Source organism: Danio rerio, chromosome 8, assembly GCF_049306965.1.
Source record: "Danio rerio strain Tuebingen ecotype United States chromosome 8, GRCz12tu, whole genome shotgun sequence".
NCBI lineage: Eukaryota > Metazoa > Chordata > Actinopteri > Cypriniformes > Danionidae > Danio > Danio rerio.
Window position 1 is genome coordinate 22029802 of NC_133183.1, and position 17394 is coordinate 22047195.

The 17394-nt window shown below is 34.0% G+C and overlaps 1 protein-coding gene across 3 annotated transcripts in view; it reads left to right on the forward strand.

Moving 5' to 3' along the window:
• The window catches only part of acsbg2 (acyl-CoA synthetase bubblegum family member 2), a 51762-nt gene that overhangs the window by 20006 nt on the left and 14362 nt on the right, over positions 1-17394 (forward strand). For all 3 annotated transcript variants that reach the window (XM_005166789.5, XM_073909158.1, NM_001126379.1), the window contains exons 2-8: positions 6012-6147; positions 7348-7430; positions 10113-10381; positions 14459-14547; positions 15474-15594; positions 16392-16472; positions 16595-16744. In XM_005166789.5, the coding sequence (XP_005166846.1) occupies positions 6035-6147; positions 7348-7430; positions 10113-10381; positions 14459-14547; positions 15474-15594; positions 16392-16472; positions 16595-16744 (906 nt within the window). In that variant the 5' untranslated portion in view covers positions 6012-6034. The remainder of the gene's footprint in view (positions 1-6011; positions 6148-7347; positions 7431-10112; positions 10382-14458; positions 14548-15473; positions 15595-16391; positions 16473-16594; positions 16745-17394) is intronic.

A 17394-nucleotide genomic window follows, 5' to 3' on the forward strand; every position in this document is an offset into this window, starting at 1 on the left:
GTTTATACTATATACTATGTCTTAATTTCTCCATTTGCAAGAGTAAAAAACCTAAAGCATAGCTCAATGTTGAGGAGTTGTTACTAGCCCTGCCAAAATTTCTAGCCGCTAGTCCAGAAAAAAATAGCTAAATGGAGAGAATACAAACATTTGCTGTTTGCATTCTTACATTTGCATTCTGCAATTTTAATTCCAATTTCAGTATTACTAAAGACTCTAGAATACACAAGACATGTCACTTGTATAGTTTTGAATGAGGAAAAGTTTAACGCTCAATATGGCGAATGAAGCCCTGCCTACTTTTACAGGAGCTAATCAGCGATCGATATAGACTGACGGAGAAGCTCGGACCAGACGTGTGCTTTAACGACAGTGTGTTGCTAAACAAACACAGTGGAATCTCAGCGAATACTTGCTTCATAAGAAATCCATAAGATATAATAATACATAAAAGATATATCTACATAAAGCTTGAAATCTGTACTTTTAAATCTATATCACATGATAGCAACTAATCAAATGTCCATAAACTTGTAAACAAAGAGTCGCTGTCATTTCTGGAGGAGATTCGCCATCAAGACCAAGTTGTAAATTACTTCAGAAGAGCAGCGTGGTCTGATGAAGCATTATCCAGAGTATGAAAATGTGTAACACTGCCATAAATGAAGTTGGTGTTGTGATCACGTTCCTATCCGCTTGTTAAGTGGTGACGTGTTTGTGACGTATGTAATACTGTTTCCGGGTCCAAGCCGCCATTCATTTGAGTGGAGAAATCCTTCGTTTATGATCACGTTTTATTCCTATCACACATTAAAGTTAATTTTATATAAAATCATAGTGTACACAACAATCTCATGGCTTGCTGCATAACAAATACCAAAATTTTAACAATTTATAAAAAAATTAATCACTTTCTGGCCATCGGATATTAGGCATGGACATATATACTGCGATCGTGATTTTTAGTATTAAATCGCTTTGTAAATGTTTATTATTGCCATTTCATGAGTCCCCCCATTCAGTTGAATAGAGTGCTTGGACCCGGAAGCCGCTTTGTGTGACGTCACACTTAACAAGCGGATTGAGTGTGCATGCGCATTAGCTTGGGCAACATGAAAATATGGCAATTTTAACATTTAGAAACTAAACTTATGGGACAGTTGTTGATTAATTTTATTGGTGGTTCAAAATATGTAATTTAATCTTGGCTAAAAGTTTTAGAGAATTGGATTTTTCCCCATTCCGAATGCCCCAGCATACTGCCTGAGAGGTATTTCAAAGATGGCTGTCGAGTTAAATTACTTTCCTTACAGGGACTTTGGTATTACAGAAGACTTTTATAAAGTTGAAAAATTACTAAAGGCAATTGAAAAGTTGATTATAATAAACAAATAAGTGAATTACAACCAATAACATGACAACAAATAATATGTGGATGTGTATTAGGTTGCCGTCACTTTAAGAACTGTCTTTAATTTCAGTTTAGATGTAACCAACTCTGCCTCAAAGACATTATGTAACATACAGTACAGTATATTTAGCCTGTTTGTTCAAGTGCAAGAACATGTAAACGAAAATACCATTTCACATATTTTAGTTTTGCCGAGGCATTTGAAATTCTGATTTTTAAATGATGCTTGAGTTCAAATGCCACATAAGTTGAAATGAGTTCATACTGTGGTGAGGGAAATTAGGGAATCTTGGGAATGCTCTGTGATTCTGAATGGCTTCGTCTTCACCCACAAGCTACAAGACACAATATACATCAGTCAAACCAGCAATGAGATGCAAAGTCACGTGACTTCATAAATCGCAAATGAGCCAGTTCGATCCTTTTAGTGCCATGCCTTCAGTTTCCAGACAAGGGGTTCTGTTTGTGAGGATGTTATCAGGCGAGCTGACGTATGCACCATTGTTGAAGGCGTGCAGGATTCGGTCAGGGCTGGAAGTGACTGGTGTTTGTGAAGAGCTCATGCCATGACGCCTACTGAGGGTGCTTGAGGTCGCCTCTGGAGGGAAGTTGCCAAGGTGAATGGATTGGAAAAGAGGAAAGGGAAGAGGCTAAATCACTGTTGAGTGTTTTAGCTTCACTGGAGTTGACACGTCTGCTGTTAAACTGGCTGGTGAACTTTGGCAGATTAATGAATTGATCTGATGATCTACGGCAGCATTGATTTAAAAATGAACCTGAAAGACTATCACTAAAGCTTTAATAAAAATTAAAAAAACACCTTTTATTTATTTATGTTTTCAGTTTATTGCAGAAAATGTCCTTATATTGTACAGTACACTATGGTACTTTTTTGCTATTATACTAGGGTAAAAACATTCAGATTTAGATTTTCTTTCTTGAAATGTGCAGCTATTATTACATTTTTTTAATATGGCAGGAATCTATTGATTGAAGCAGTTGTTGATATTTATAATTACTTTAGTTAAATGAATTTAAAATTGTATATTTAATTAAGGCTGTGCAATATATCTTATTACATATATATATATATATATATATATATATATATATATATATATATATATATATATATAACACATTTTTTAATATATCTTCGATTTCTAAAATCTCAAATATGCAAATCACAGTGATTTGGAATATAAAAATGAATTGTACAAACATAACATAATGTATGCTAAAAAATGACTAAGCATTCAAGCCACCTTAAGGGAATAGTTAAAAAAATTCTCACGTATACTCGCGTTTAAGTGGTTCTAAACTTAGAAATTTCGTTCTTCTGTTGAACAAGATATTCTGAATAAAGGACAAGAAATTCAATGGGCGTTGTTTTTTTTTACATTCTGAATAAATACATTTTTGTATTTGTGTGAACTATTCTTTTAAGAAAACAATACAATTGCAAAGAAGTAACTCCATTCTGTGATTGTTTACCTGATTGTGTCGATGTGTCGAATTTTTGGCCACCAAAAATTATTGACCAAAATGGCATTTTCTGTCAATATGAGTTGAAAAAGGGTTATGCTGAGCCAGACTATCAAGTTTGATGAACTGCAACTGCGTACCAGATGCTGAAAGCACTGCGCTGCATAACCAATTTTTTCAATAAACTATGCAAATGCAGGATAGAAGCACAAAAGTGAGCATGTGGGCCATGATCAAAGTTCAAAATAGCTTAATATTCTATTTTGAGCCAAACATGCTTCCTGGTGAAACAAAGTTCACTTAAAAAATGCACTGACATGAAATTTCATGTTGATGTGTGGTTTATTAGGAGAGGACAATATTTTTCCAAGATAAAAACTTGTCAATCCCTCCAGAATAACTTTGTCAATGCCTCCAGATTTTCACAGGACTTTTTCTGAATTGTTTCTGAATTTTGCGGATTAAGATGACAGATTTTTTTTCAACAATATTTACAGCCAACAAATCAACAACAAATCTTAATATTATAGATAAAAATCAAGAATTTTGACCCATACCATGTATTTTTGGCTTTTGCCAAAATACTTGTGCACCAACTGATAAATGCGATTATTTTATTGTCTTGTGATTTTTGAAATCAGTATAATAAGTTGAGCTAAGTTGAGTTGAGTTAAGTTATTTTTATAAATCATTATTATAAATACTTTTCAGTTTTTGGCCAAGTGCATCCAGGTTTTTCAGGTTTCTGCCCAGAATTTTCATTTTGGTGCATCTCTACCTGATTGTTCTTAATGTTTCCAGGTTGTTTAAAACAATACCAGTGGAGCAAATGAAGATGATGTTTATGTGATCAAATTACAGAAGTTGTAGTGGTGCCTGCTTTTCCCTGAAATAATTTGCAACATTTTGAAAAATATCAAACAGCAAATCAGATGTCACATTATTTAGCATGCTCTCTTAATTTTCTTCGGTATCGCACAGCCCTAATTTCAAAATAGCATTATGTTGACATGATCCTGTAGCATTATTACCACAGCACTTTTCCTTTCTTTTTAAGTCTTATTCATAAACATGTCTTCACCACCAGCATCATAATCTCATCCATGACAGCCCCTAAAAACAAAACTAAAACCACTGAGCAATAGGTCATGAAGCACGAGGCTAAAGAATAGATCTCTGTTTAATTTCCATGCCCTGTTTTTATTTCAGACTCTTTCACTTTAATGAATACATCAGAAAACCTGTTTTTTTTTTGTCCGCCGGCCATTTCTGATTGTTCTCATCATGTAAGCGCATGACAGAAGGGCAGGAGCGTCACTGGCAGTGTTTTTATGGCAGCGCCAGCGGCATGTAAAAACAACATGCTGCTCTAAAGGTGCATGGGTCAGGCTTTGGTATGGAGAGGGCAGGCGATAATATGAGGGCAGGCAGCAGTATCTTTCATGACATGCTATGGGTTTCTTTTCTGCCCAGTCCACTCTAAGAGATAAGGAGACGGGGTCATGCTAAGGCATTTTGTTAAATGATGTGGTCGTCTGCCAGAGCAATTGACATTTAATGTTTTTCAATGAGACTATTTATTATAAAAGGTTGGATAGAATGAAGTGAAGGAAGACTAATTAAATTTTGGAGAACTTGTTCCCAAAGCTTGATTATAATAATAGTGAATAATCTTCTTTGATTAAAAGAAAAAATACTTTTCATTTTAGAAAACTGAGGAAGAAAGGGGAAGACCATGCTCCTGTCTGATTTGAGTTTTTGTGATTTGTTCATGTGACTGTCATGCCAAGTCATGGGATAGTTTCCCCAAAAATGGAATTCTGTCATCAGTTACTCAGCCTTGATTTATATTTTTGTTCTGTTGAAACCACATGATAAATTGACTTTTGGAAACCTGTGACTATTGACTTCCATATTTGTTTTGGATGCCAGTGGTTACAGGTTTCCAACATTCTTTAATATATCCTCTATTGTGGTTAACAAAAGAAAAGGTTTAGTAAATGTTTCACTTTTGGGTGAACCATTTAACTTTAGATTAGATTAAAGGTATGATAACCTGACACTGATTATTATATCTAATTACATCTCCATCCTTCTAGTACTTACATTGTTTTCTGATACTACAGATGTTCATAAAACTGGATAAGATGGCGATGGTTGACTTTGCGTCTTGTGTATGTATTACCATTGTTAACTTCTATTTAGAGTTGCCAGGTCTGGATTAAAAAAATAAGCCTGCTTGTTAATGTAAACTACTCCAAAATAACCCAAGTCATGTTCTGTTGCTCCCATTGGTCAAACCTGGTCCTGCAGTAGGCATGGAACGATAACTGGGTTTCAAGGTTTACTGCGATTTGGAAAAGTCAAGGTTTTAAAACCACCAGAACTTTCTGATATACTATTCGGTCTATGTGTGTGTGTGTGTGTTTTTTTTTACATGTTTTTTTTGCAACTATTTTATTTATTTTTGTTAGGGCAACAGTATCTCCAATAGAAAAAGACCCTCCACATCAAAAACTATTGTTCCAAAGTATTTTAAATGTTTCTTGAAATAAAATATATTGTGTTCAGCTGAGGAAAAGTTTTTTTTTACCCAGACATTTAAAAATAACTAATTTTAGAGTAGTCATCATGATACCTTGATATTTTAATCAAAGGTTATCATACCGTCACAATCTTATACCAGCCAATGCCTATGACTAAAAAAGTTGCCCAAGTCTATTGAAAAACTATAGATTTGGTCAGACTGCATGTATAGTCCAATTTGTGTGTCTTAGTTCCACACTCTCATGACACAAAAAAAAAAAAACAACTTGAATAAAACTATTGATGCTGGACATTACAGAATGTCAATTGTACTTGTGACACTACTGTATTAATAGTATGTCAATAGTAAATGAATCTTGATTATATGTATTACATAAACATTTAATGGCAGTTTTTAAATATATTATTAATTATGTATTTATTAAGTTGATGTCTCTTAGCATGTTGTGTCATTCAATTAATAGTACTGTATATATTTATAGGTCACCTTGCTCTCTAGATATTGACATTAGGCATTAAGGGGATGTCATTTGAGTGCTACTCCTAACACTGCATCTGTTCTCATTAGTGACCGCGTGTGAACCCACGGCCATGTCCACAGCTGTAGTGATGGAGCATCCAGGAGATGAGAGCCTCCTTCAGTCCTGTGGAACTGCAGACAGTCTCGCCTCTCTGGAAGACGCTGCCGCAGAGTCTACAGCAAAGTCAGTCCCTGTCCAGTACACTTTTGTTTCTTTTTTACTTGGTCAGGCATAGGTAACTAAATTCCCACAGGTAATTTATATTTTACAGTCATGAAATGTAGGTCACATGAGCTTGTGTTTGTAAACATAAGTGATGACATGTTGGAATGTGGTCATTGTGTCAAAAACTGGTTGTGCAAATGCCATGCCAGGTTCATGAATGAAGATACATGCCATCATAATATATTGCATAAAGATTCATTACAGCGTAAAATATTAACATGAGTTGTGTAAACAAATTTACCTTCTTACATTTTTCATTGTTTTCAAACGTACAGGGAATCTGCAGGGTCTTCAATTCTTAAAATGTATTAGCTAAGTGTCAAAACCCAAATTTTAGACCTTAAAAAGTCTTAAATCTACTGAAATATTGTGTTGTAGGTTTTAAATCTTTTTTTAACAGGTCTTAATTTTTTCTTTGTTCAGGAATAGCTGCCCAATCTCATCATTAACACTCATACAATCACCAACAATCCATCTTAATAATTTTTTAAATTTAAAAATAGCCTAATTTACCATAATGTTTTAATTACTTTCCTTACAGTAACATTTGTTTAAACATTCTCCATTATTGCTGAGGATACAGACCTGACCTATATTTTTATTGTTAAAATATTATTATTATTATTATTGTATTATTAAACATATTAAATTATAATCATTATAAGATCAAGTGAAAATCTTTTCCAACTGGGATATTTTTAAAAAGTCCTTAGGATTTAGCCCTGTATATGTCTGATATTTCATTCATGATCTTAAAATGGTCTTAAATTCCTAAATTTAAATTGGTGAAACATGCTAAAATCCTTAATGTAAAATAGCTGGAACATAATGAGATATTGCATAAAGGTAAAATAATCTTTAAGTGTTGCTTATTTGATGCTCAAGAAATATCAGATTTTTTTGGAAACGGATGCTTGAAAACAATTGAAAATAACAGAATATATTTGAAACATTAGAAATTAAATTAACACTTGATAAAATTAATTAATCAAATGCACACTTCCTTGCATAAAAAAATCATTTCTTAAAGAAACAAAATATAACCTTTTGGCTCCAGAGTCATGTGAAGTGATACTCGTGGCTGACTGATAGAGCTAAAGTAAAGAATGCAGTTTTTCTGGAAAAGCTATTACTTAAATTGTCCTGATTTCTTCACAGTGAGTCATCAGAGGAAGAATCTGCATGTGCCAGAGAAGTGCAGACAAACACCAAAGCCGAACAGAGCACACACACAACATCAGGTGAGATTACACGCTCTCACTTTACAAGCACTCGCAAATCAACTTCAACTCTCAAAACACTCAGGTTAAAACTCTAGAACATTTTCTCACTGTCCTGCAAACAAACATAAGGGATGCACTAAATGTTTGGCCGTCAATAATTACTGCCCAAAAGTGGCATTTTTGATTTTTCATAAAATCATCTGAAATTATTAGCCAAAATAAAAGTTATGCTGCGCTGGTTACACTCTACCTCCAGCCATAGTCACTGTGTGCAGTGTGCCTTTCACACTGGATACGGAAAGTGTTGAGCTGTGCTATGAAACCCATTTCAATGGCTTGTACCACAAAATAGCAATTTGTTGCTGCACCAACCAAAGCGCAAGAGCAGCTTGCAGTCAAACTTCATAATATTTTAATATTCAGCTCATGTACTAATATACTTATCTAACCATGCACACTGGAAAAGCAAATTCTGCTCAAATAACGCACTGACAGCACATTATCTAGTATTATTCAATCTGTTCGCAATGTGATGTTTTATAAACAAATTTCGTGAGGAGCACGATCAGTCTTTGACGAGGCTATATCATCACACACAATCATTCCATTATCCAATCAGCTCAAGAGCAAACACCTATAAATAGTCAAACACATCATACCTCCGTTTTCTCTTGACTTCAGCGTCCCTCCACCACCCCAACTCCACACTATTAAACCAGTTACCGATTTAAATCTGAAGCGTTCTGGAGAGCCGAGCTAGACACTGCGCTTGGACCCTATCTCTCTTAATCCAGATAAGGGGAATAACACGAGTTAGGGTGTCTTCCCGAGCTCAGAGCCCTCTCCCCGCACAGCTCGCCAAATACACATATTCTATCCAGTCAAATATCTGAGTGTGAACTCGTGAAAGATACTGTGCTGTCATGGCAAAGCTGGAAAAATGACACCTCAGCTGGTTCACTGTCAACAAAATTGTAAATAAACAGTCTATAAAATGACATAATTATTATTTAACAGTTATTACACAGCATTTTTGGAATTTTCATTTTTCTTCCTAACCAACAAACTCACTTCGGACTCATTCACACAGAATGCCTCTTTCCATTCAAATGTGATATTTTTCCAGTGTCTTTATACATAAACACATGTTTGATGGACATGCCTGACTATTACGCTTGCGACTTGCGTCTTATGTGCTTGAGCTTAGTGTTTTTAAGATGCCTTGTCAAGTTAAAAAACGTAAACTTTCCATGCAGCACTACTCCTTAATATCAGTTCGATAACAGTGGGCCAATCAGAAGAACGTAGAGATTTCTGTTTACAAATCTATATCCCGATGCACAGTGTTGCCATTTTTTAATCATTCCTGATACGTTTTGTGTCTTTAGATGCATTCTGTGTGAATAGCCCAATACTCTCTCTCATACAGGCATTTTTAGGTACTTTCCCAGGCCTTCAAAACTATGTGCACACAAGTTCTGCATTACAAAGATAAAACTCAGAGTGACGGAAAACTGTCCAGAGCACCATCCCTCAACTCCCATCACAAAACCTCCTGGAGGACTTCAAGTTTTGGCAGATTGAGATTAAAAAAACCTTTTAGTGTGCTGTAGGAGGAAGTGTTTGTAAAAGAAGCTGCTGTCCATATGCAAACTGATTTCCGCTTCAGGTTGACTATTTTAATATAATATTTGCACACTCGCATATGAGTTTGTTTATAAAGGTTAAACCAGAGCCATTTGAAAACTCTGAATTTCCAGAAGTTCCATCGCTCTGTCATGTTTACACAAGATAACAGAACTTTGAATGAGGTCATCAAGTCACATGACCCTGGATTATAGGGTCATGCAGCAGTGATGGCTTTGTTTTTCATGTCGAATGGTTTTGCAGAGTGTGTGGTCAGCGTTTAGTTTATCAGATTGACGCTGAACAGGATGTTGTACAGTGTTTATGGTTTTTTTCACTTACACGCCCAGCTGCAAAAACACTCAAGATAAATTTCTGTTATTATTTTCCGATATTTTGTAACTTTTTATTTTTTGTTTTAAGTTTATGTGATAGCCAGGTGATATTTGCATGCTATGATTATATCTCAATTGTTACTTTAACATTGTGAGAGCTGACTATATCAGATGATACTCATTTTGCTAAAAACTTGTCTTTTCTGAATCAACAGTTTGATGAAGCCTATTAAAATGTGTGTTAGCATGATATAAAATTAAAATTATTAAATAAAAAAAATCCTTTTAATAATAGTCTAATAGTTTTTTTTATATTTTAAATGTTTTATTTTTTATAAAATGTATGATATAGTTGAGTAATAATCCATAGGGATTTTAGACTAATATTTAATGTAATTTTTTTAGAGTAATATTTAATTTTTTTATTTACATATATTATTTATTCATCCATGATAGGCCTAACTTGGCCAAAGTATTAACCAAAATTATGTTATATACATATATATTAGTTTTTTCCATGTTTTCAAGTTTTTTCCATGTTTTCATTGAGAAAGGAAATAAAAACGCACTCTTTCATTAGTTTATAAAATAAAACAAAAGTAACTAATTTACTTGAAGCACATTTTTTGAAGAAACTATGTGACAAATTTGTACTAATAAATATTTTGAAAATAAGTTGTTTTTTTTCAAGATGCATGGCTGTGATATCAATGACAGTAAATGCTTATTCTCTTTGTAGGTGCCACCCCTCGCCCCGACTCCCTCTCCCTGCCCACCAAAGGCACAGAGCTCTGGACTACACACCGGGATGGAGAGGTTAAGCTTAGGATGGCCGAGTCTGGCCTTGGGGCTGAAACCCCTCTTACTGTAAATCAGATGTTCACCTCCACTGTTCAGCGTTTTGGCAGCTACCCTGCACTCGGCTGGAAAGAAGGAGAGCAGTGGAAAACCATGACCTACAGCGAGTACTACAAGTCCTGCCGCACTGCTGCCAAGAGCTTCCTCAAGGTGAGGATATGATGCAAATCCTACCATCACATTATTTGTGATCCATTAAGGCTTTGCGAAGCTCAACATTACGGTTGCACATTAGAAAAAACTCAAGTTATAGACTGTGAGATATCCCGAAACTCCATCACACTGACTTGGGCTATCAAGCAACAGTAAGCATGTTTACATGCAAGCCAACACTCTGATAACTTAGACAAATAAGCTTATTGAAGTAATCCATAGTCCTGGTTTATATGCAAACCAATAATCCAGCAATGCAAGTAAAAATGTTTACCAAAAATTATTAACCCTTTACACATACTGTGGTAAATTTAAGTCAAGTTCTTTATAAGTCATTTATTACGATATATATATATATATATATATATATATATATATATATATATATATATATATATATATATATATATATATATATATATATACATATATATATATATATACATATATATATATATATATATATATATATATATAAGTCATTCAGTTTCTTTTCGACTTAGTCCCTTTAGTAATCAGGCATCGGCACAGCGGAATGAACTGCCTATTGTATATAATTATTATTTTTATCTATTTATATATTTTTCCAGTGATAAATGTTCAAAAGCCTTGTAATGACACCCAGTAACACTCCAATGAGTATTTCAATGAGTGCACTAAAAGGGATTAATTAATCAGCTAGTTTCCCGGCAGTGATGTCAAAATCTACTGATTTGCATATCAAACTTATGGCTCATTATGGCTTATTTGAAGGTTTTTTTTCATATATTATTCAGCATTTTGACTTTATGACTTGTATTTTTGCTGCACAAGATCAGAACACAAGAGCCCGAGTCAAGAAAAGTGTCTGAGGTGCTTTTCTACTAGTGCATTTTTACAAGATTTGTAACTGTTATTCCAACATTTTCAACACGCAAAAATTGAGAGATTTAATCCAGAATCCATTTAATCCATTTACTCCAGAACATTGTTGTGCCATTTCATTGTAGACTGAACCACAAAATTGAAAAAAAAAATGGAGGTGAAGCTATCCACAGTCGCTCTCTGACTGGTTTTCTGGACCAATATCAATCTCTGAATCGTCAAACCCCTCCCATAAAACCATAATGCAACCAGTAGACAGCTGGCAAAATATGTGGATGCCCAGAAAGCATGAATGGTCATGTTTCATGCATTATAGAATGTATAGTGTGGATGCAGGTTGTGTTTCTCAAATACAATGAAATGCCAGTCTGTATGAGGAGCAAGTTTTAAAATAAAAATGTACTAGTGTGCGAAAGGTGCCTGAGTTTGCAGTATATTTCCTTCACCATTAGTCCATAAATCTGCAGTAAGCACATGTTCCTATCACATAACACTAATGCACACTTCAAATAACAACTGAAAGCAGAATAATGCATCTACATGCTTTGCAAAAATGCCATAATGAGCAAAAAAAATCAGTTTCTGCTTAAAGCGTTTATGACCTCACTCTGATAAAGAAAAATAGGTTAACATGTTCACCTCTTGACATGTCAGCCTAAGAATAATCAGGTCACGAAAGTGGATGTAATTGCACTCTTTGTTCATATTAAAGGTGAGAAGTATCTTCTGTCCGATTGTTTTGAGTCTAGCACCTTGGTAGCATAACAGATCTGACCCATAAATGTTTATTGTTTAGCAATTCAGTGACGCTAGTAATTCTCATTATCTTTCTGGTGCTGTTGAGATCACGGGTGTTTAGTATTGCACTGTTATCTGAAATGACATGATAATGTGCCTGATAAGGGGAATATTTTTGTGCCAGAGGTATCCGATAACAAACACTTAAAACTTCATAAACGCTTAAAAGTATAAACAGGCAGTACTCATAAAATCATTGTTGTGCCTTTGGGGAAGGCAGTTTGACCTTGGGTTACCTTAGGGAGAAAATGCTAACAACTAGAGAACGGCATGATCAGATGCCTGTGTAATTAAGCCTATTTTTATCATTGTATGAGAATCAAGATTAAGCTCAGAGCTCTTTGTCAAGTCTGAGCAGTTGCTTTAAATTCTCACTGTGGTTTTTTAATTTACATACATTACACACGTAATATGCTGTACAATTGATACTAGTATAAACTTAAATAGGTAAAATAGAAAAAAGATATACTGTGCCTGCAAATATTTTCTGTTTCTCATTCAATTTATATAAATTTGGTTTTGTATTTTTGGATTATTTTTTTGTGCCTTATAAGTAAATAAACGGAATTAAATAATTGTATGCAACTCAATACATACAGCTACAGAAAATAAGAGACTTTTGAAAATGTATCTGGATTTAAGATTTATAGTGCTATATCTTGAGTAAAATGTCATTTGTTTTATTCTGTAAACTACTGATGACATTTCTTCCTTATTTAAAATTAAAATGCGAGGATTAAAAAGTGTAACACCAATGATTTAAGTTATACGAATAAGGACGGATGTTCTGAAACTGACTTAATTTGATAATTTCAGAATCTATAATTTGTAAATTTGTCTTGGGGGTGTAAACATGTATTGTTTATGTTTGTGAATTGTCCACAAACCAATCAAGAGCCAGATCTTACGTGTTGTGAAGTTTAAGAACGATTGTCCTCAGTACCTGAGAATAGTTGGTCTTAACAGCAGGAGGCTTTTGTTTATCGTCTTCGGTTTTTCAATGTCCTCGTCTTAGGATGAGGTTCAGCTCCCAACTGGTCACGTTCTCCCAGTGGGGAACAGGACGCCATGGCTGGTGGCCAGTGTAGGCACATTTCCATGGTTTTGTTAATCGGGAAACTCAAAAGGAGTATAACTTGTCCAGCTCAGGCCCTGTGGGAGAGATGGAGATTGAGTTTTGCGTATCCTAGGCTACATAAACACAAAAGAAGTGTTGGTTGGCACGACATGCGTATTTTGGCTTGTGCGACTTTTGAATATTTAAACATGATACGGCTTGGTGTTCGTTCATCCATATTAATGAAGAATGAAATCTGACTCCCTGAAGAATTATTATTTTAAACTGAATCTTATTGGTAATTCTGTTGAATTGATTCGCAGATTGTTTATCTTTAAAGTTTTGTTGTACAAGCTTTGAGTATTGGTGACATTTTGGAGTTACTGAACTAGAGATAAATGTCAGTATTTAAATAAACATTTGTTTAACAACAAGAAAAGCACATGTACATGATTATGTGGGACCTCTTGAAGACATGCTGCTTCATCTTTTACATACAAACAATACATTAGGCTTTTTCACCTCTAGCTGCCCCATGCTTTCATGTCTACAGTCTGTACTGTCCTGTCAAAATAAAGGTATAAAACTTCCCTAAAAAGAAGAAATATTTATAACTTATAAAAATTAAGCGATCAATGTTTATATGAATAAACATATGTATATATTCATCATATACTCTAAATGAATTGTGTCTCTTCAGAAAACTATAAATATTTGTTTTTATTCCTTATAAGTTTAAAGACTCATCCTAGATTAAATGCAAGTCTGAGCTGTTTCCACTGAAAGAAATTGTAACTGACTGACCTTACAATATGTCAGTGTGTTTGCTTCGCTTTTTCTCATGATCCACACCAGTGATTGTTTTTTTCTGAAACACATTTATTTAAAAATTTCTTAAATGTCATAATTTAATTATGGTCTAAACCTGGCATAGTTTATGCCCTGTCGGTAAAACCAGGCCTTAATGAATGTTTTGAAGGATCTGAATTATTCTGTTATTTTCTGTGCAAAAATATAAATTGCACCTTGAAATCTGAAAAAAGAGAAAAATAATAAATTATTATAAATAAACTTCTAAATTTCTAATATCTTAACACTTTTTGCATTACAATTTTAAAGTTATTAATTTTGAGTGATTTGCTTTTGAAAGGAAAATGTATTTCAAGTCGCCTGAATTCATTTAGCCTATTAAATGTTTTATTTATGATTTGATTAAAAGAAACATTAATTTGTTTTCTGATTTTTTTTCTTTTTTGTGAGTTTAGAAAGACATGAATGATATTGACATACATTTTTATTATGGGGTATTATAACACAGTAATATGCATGTGCTAACTGTGTGTATATATTCACAGCTCGGGTTGGAGCGCTACCACGGCGTTGGGATTCTCGGCTTCAACTCAACCGAGTGGTTTATTGCTGACATTGCTGCTATTTTAGCTGGGTAAGAAGAATTTACTTGTGTGTATATCTTATAATCAACCATAATTGCATATACACCCATACTAGTGTCAAACTAACTGCATGGCCATACAGGTCATAACACTTCATCAGCATACCTCCAGTGTTTGCCTCAAACAAAGCTTTAATCATTTCATCCTAGTCAAATAGTAACTCTGCTTCATCATAAACCTCCCAGCTGCCTTTATGGCTTTAGAAAATGCAGATGGTAAAGGCAAGACACAGCAGGTGATTAGACTAAAAATGATTTAACCATTTGAATTACATTCCCCATTTGACTGATTACATGAAGAACAGTTTTTATATTCCGCGTTTTCTAAAATGCTATTTTGGTGAGGTATTAATTAATTGAATATGTACATGAACATTAAATAAAAATTCTTTATTACTATTTTAATATTAGACTTAGGTCTCAAAAATCTATTTTCATGACTCCATAAATCAGAAAAAGTGTTCAGTAAATAGCCAGGGGGAACAAAAATCTGTTTACTTGTAGAATAAAATGTATATAATCTTAAAGATTTTGTTTAAATATCTCCCTCTGTAAACTAAAAACCTTCAGAACATCGAGATGAAAGTGCTGCTGAAATGGAGATTTTCTTGCTCAGTGCGGGAAAATAAAAACAAATTTTAAGAAGACAGCCTTTTAATTAGACTGAAAAAATAAAAAATCTCAAAATTGTGACTGGTGTATAAAAAAAAATGGTGTTTTTGCCTGATGTGTCTTGATGTGATGTGACACAGCCTGCACTTGATAAACAGCATCACCACAATCTGGTCAGTGTTGGTAAACATACAGGTGGAGTCTGAACAGAAATGGGTGTGAGTGTTGTTTATGTTTGAAGGTGTGAGGATTGTATTATTTTTGCTTGAGGATGTTTATTATTGGAGTTTGTATGTCATTGGCAGCGGGTTTGCTGTGGGCATCTACACAACCAACTCTCCTGAGGCCTGCCAGTATGTGGCGGAGAACTGCCAGGCCAACATCCTGGTGGTGGAAAACCACAAACAGCTGCAGAAGATCTTACAGGTAATGAAAGGACATGACCTGTTTCTAAATTAAAACCTCAAAAACATTTCCTTAATAAACTAAGATCGGAGCGTTTAACTCAAATAATGTGGTAACAAAATAAGGTCCCATTAGATAGTAAATGTATTTACTAATATGAACAAACAATAAGCAATGCATTTTTTACAGTATTTATTTATTAATCTTTTTTAATGTTAGTTAACAAAAACAATTAATTGTCAGTTCTTGTTAACTCACAGTGAATTAACTAGTTAACGCGTAACATCTATGTTGATCCTGGAACAACATTCCAATCAGCTAATCAGAATCAAGGAATGTAATTACTGTTTATGTTCAGTTTAGGCTTACGCTTGGGTTTATGCACTTCTACATTCAATGGTTGTTATCCAACTATTATTCCCCTCTGATTTTGGGAGTAATTTACTGTTATGGTTGGGTTTAGGGGTAGGGAATAGGTATGGACTACATTTTCGAACAAAAATTATGTTCCAGGATCAACATAGCTGTTAATCCAGGATCATACTTGGCAAAATCATGACATGCAATGTTAACAAGCATAATTTTATGATAATTAGATTTTATTAATGCATTAGTAAATGTTGAACTATGATTAAAAAATGATGTACAAATATTGTTGATTCTTAGTTAATGTTAATAATTGAATCAGAAATGACTTTCACTACCTGCAGCTTAAACACATCAAAAATTAAACCTCCATCTGCTATAGAGTTTTTCCTCATCGTCTTTTACACTCTTTATATGTATGTGTGTTTGTGTGTGTTTTTGATTTATTTCAGATCCAGGACAAATTACCCCACCTTAAAGCCATCATCCAGTACAAAGATGAGCTGAAAGAGAAGAAGCCCAATCTCTACACGGTACATTTAATTAGTCAAATATTATCATTCCGTCCTCAGACCACAATCCTTTTTTTTTTACCCCCTTCATTACTAATTAAAATCTGACATTTGCTATGTAAATGTGTGACACGCATACACAGTGGGCGGAGTTTATGGAGCTGGGGCGGGACGAGCCTGACACTCAGCTTGATGACATCATCAGCTCCCAGAAGCCCAATCAGTGCTGCACTCTGATCTACACATCCGGGACTACAGGCCAGCCCAAGGGAGTTATGCTCAGTCATGACAATGTGAGTCAAACACTAGACATAACCCACATTTAACCCAAAACACCAAACTGTAACGAAAGAAAGTTCAAAAACAAAGGTTTAAAGTTGAAGGTTATTACAGAATGTAGCTCAAGACATGTATAGGAAATATATTTATATAGAATTTGGAAATATATTATTTCATAGTGATATCAAGCTCTGAATTTTTTAGGTGCGATACTTGAATTAGGGCTGCATGATATTGGAAATATCTGACATTGCGATATTTTGTTTTGCTGCAAAATATATTTTGCGATATGAATATAATGTCAGCAGATGATTTGAATAGCTCTGTTTGGAAAGATTTAATTGTTTTATATTGAGTAGGATGATCAAGTCTTTTTCTATGCAGTGCATCAGCATAAAATATAATACATTACATGTGTATATAAATGCAACAAAGCAAAAATAAAAAGGTTTTCTGGGGAGTCTAACAGTATTCAAGTACAGAAATCAAATACAGAACAATCAAATGTAAAATAACATGGTTATCATCATTGTAAAAATCATTTTTAAAAATATTTAATAATATCTTTATCTTTTTATCTTTAACAAATAATCTAATCGTGTGATGTGAATATTGCTGATACACACATTATTATAGTATTATTATTTTATATCAAATGATACAT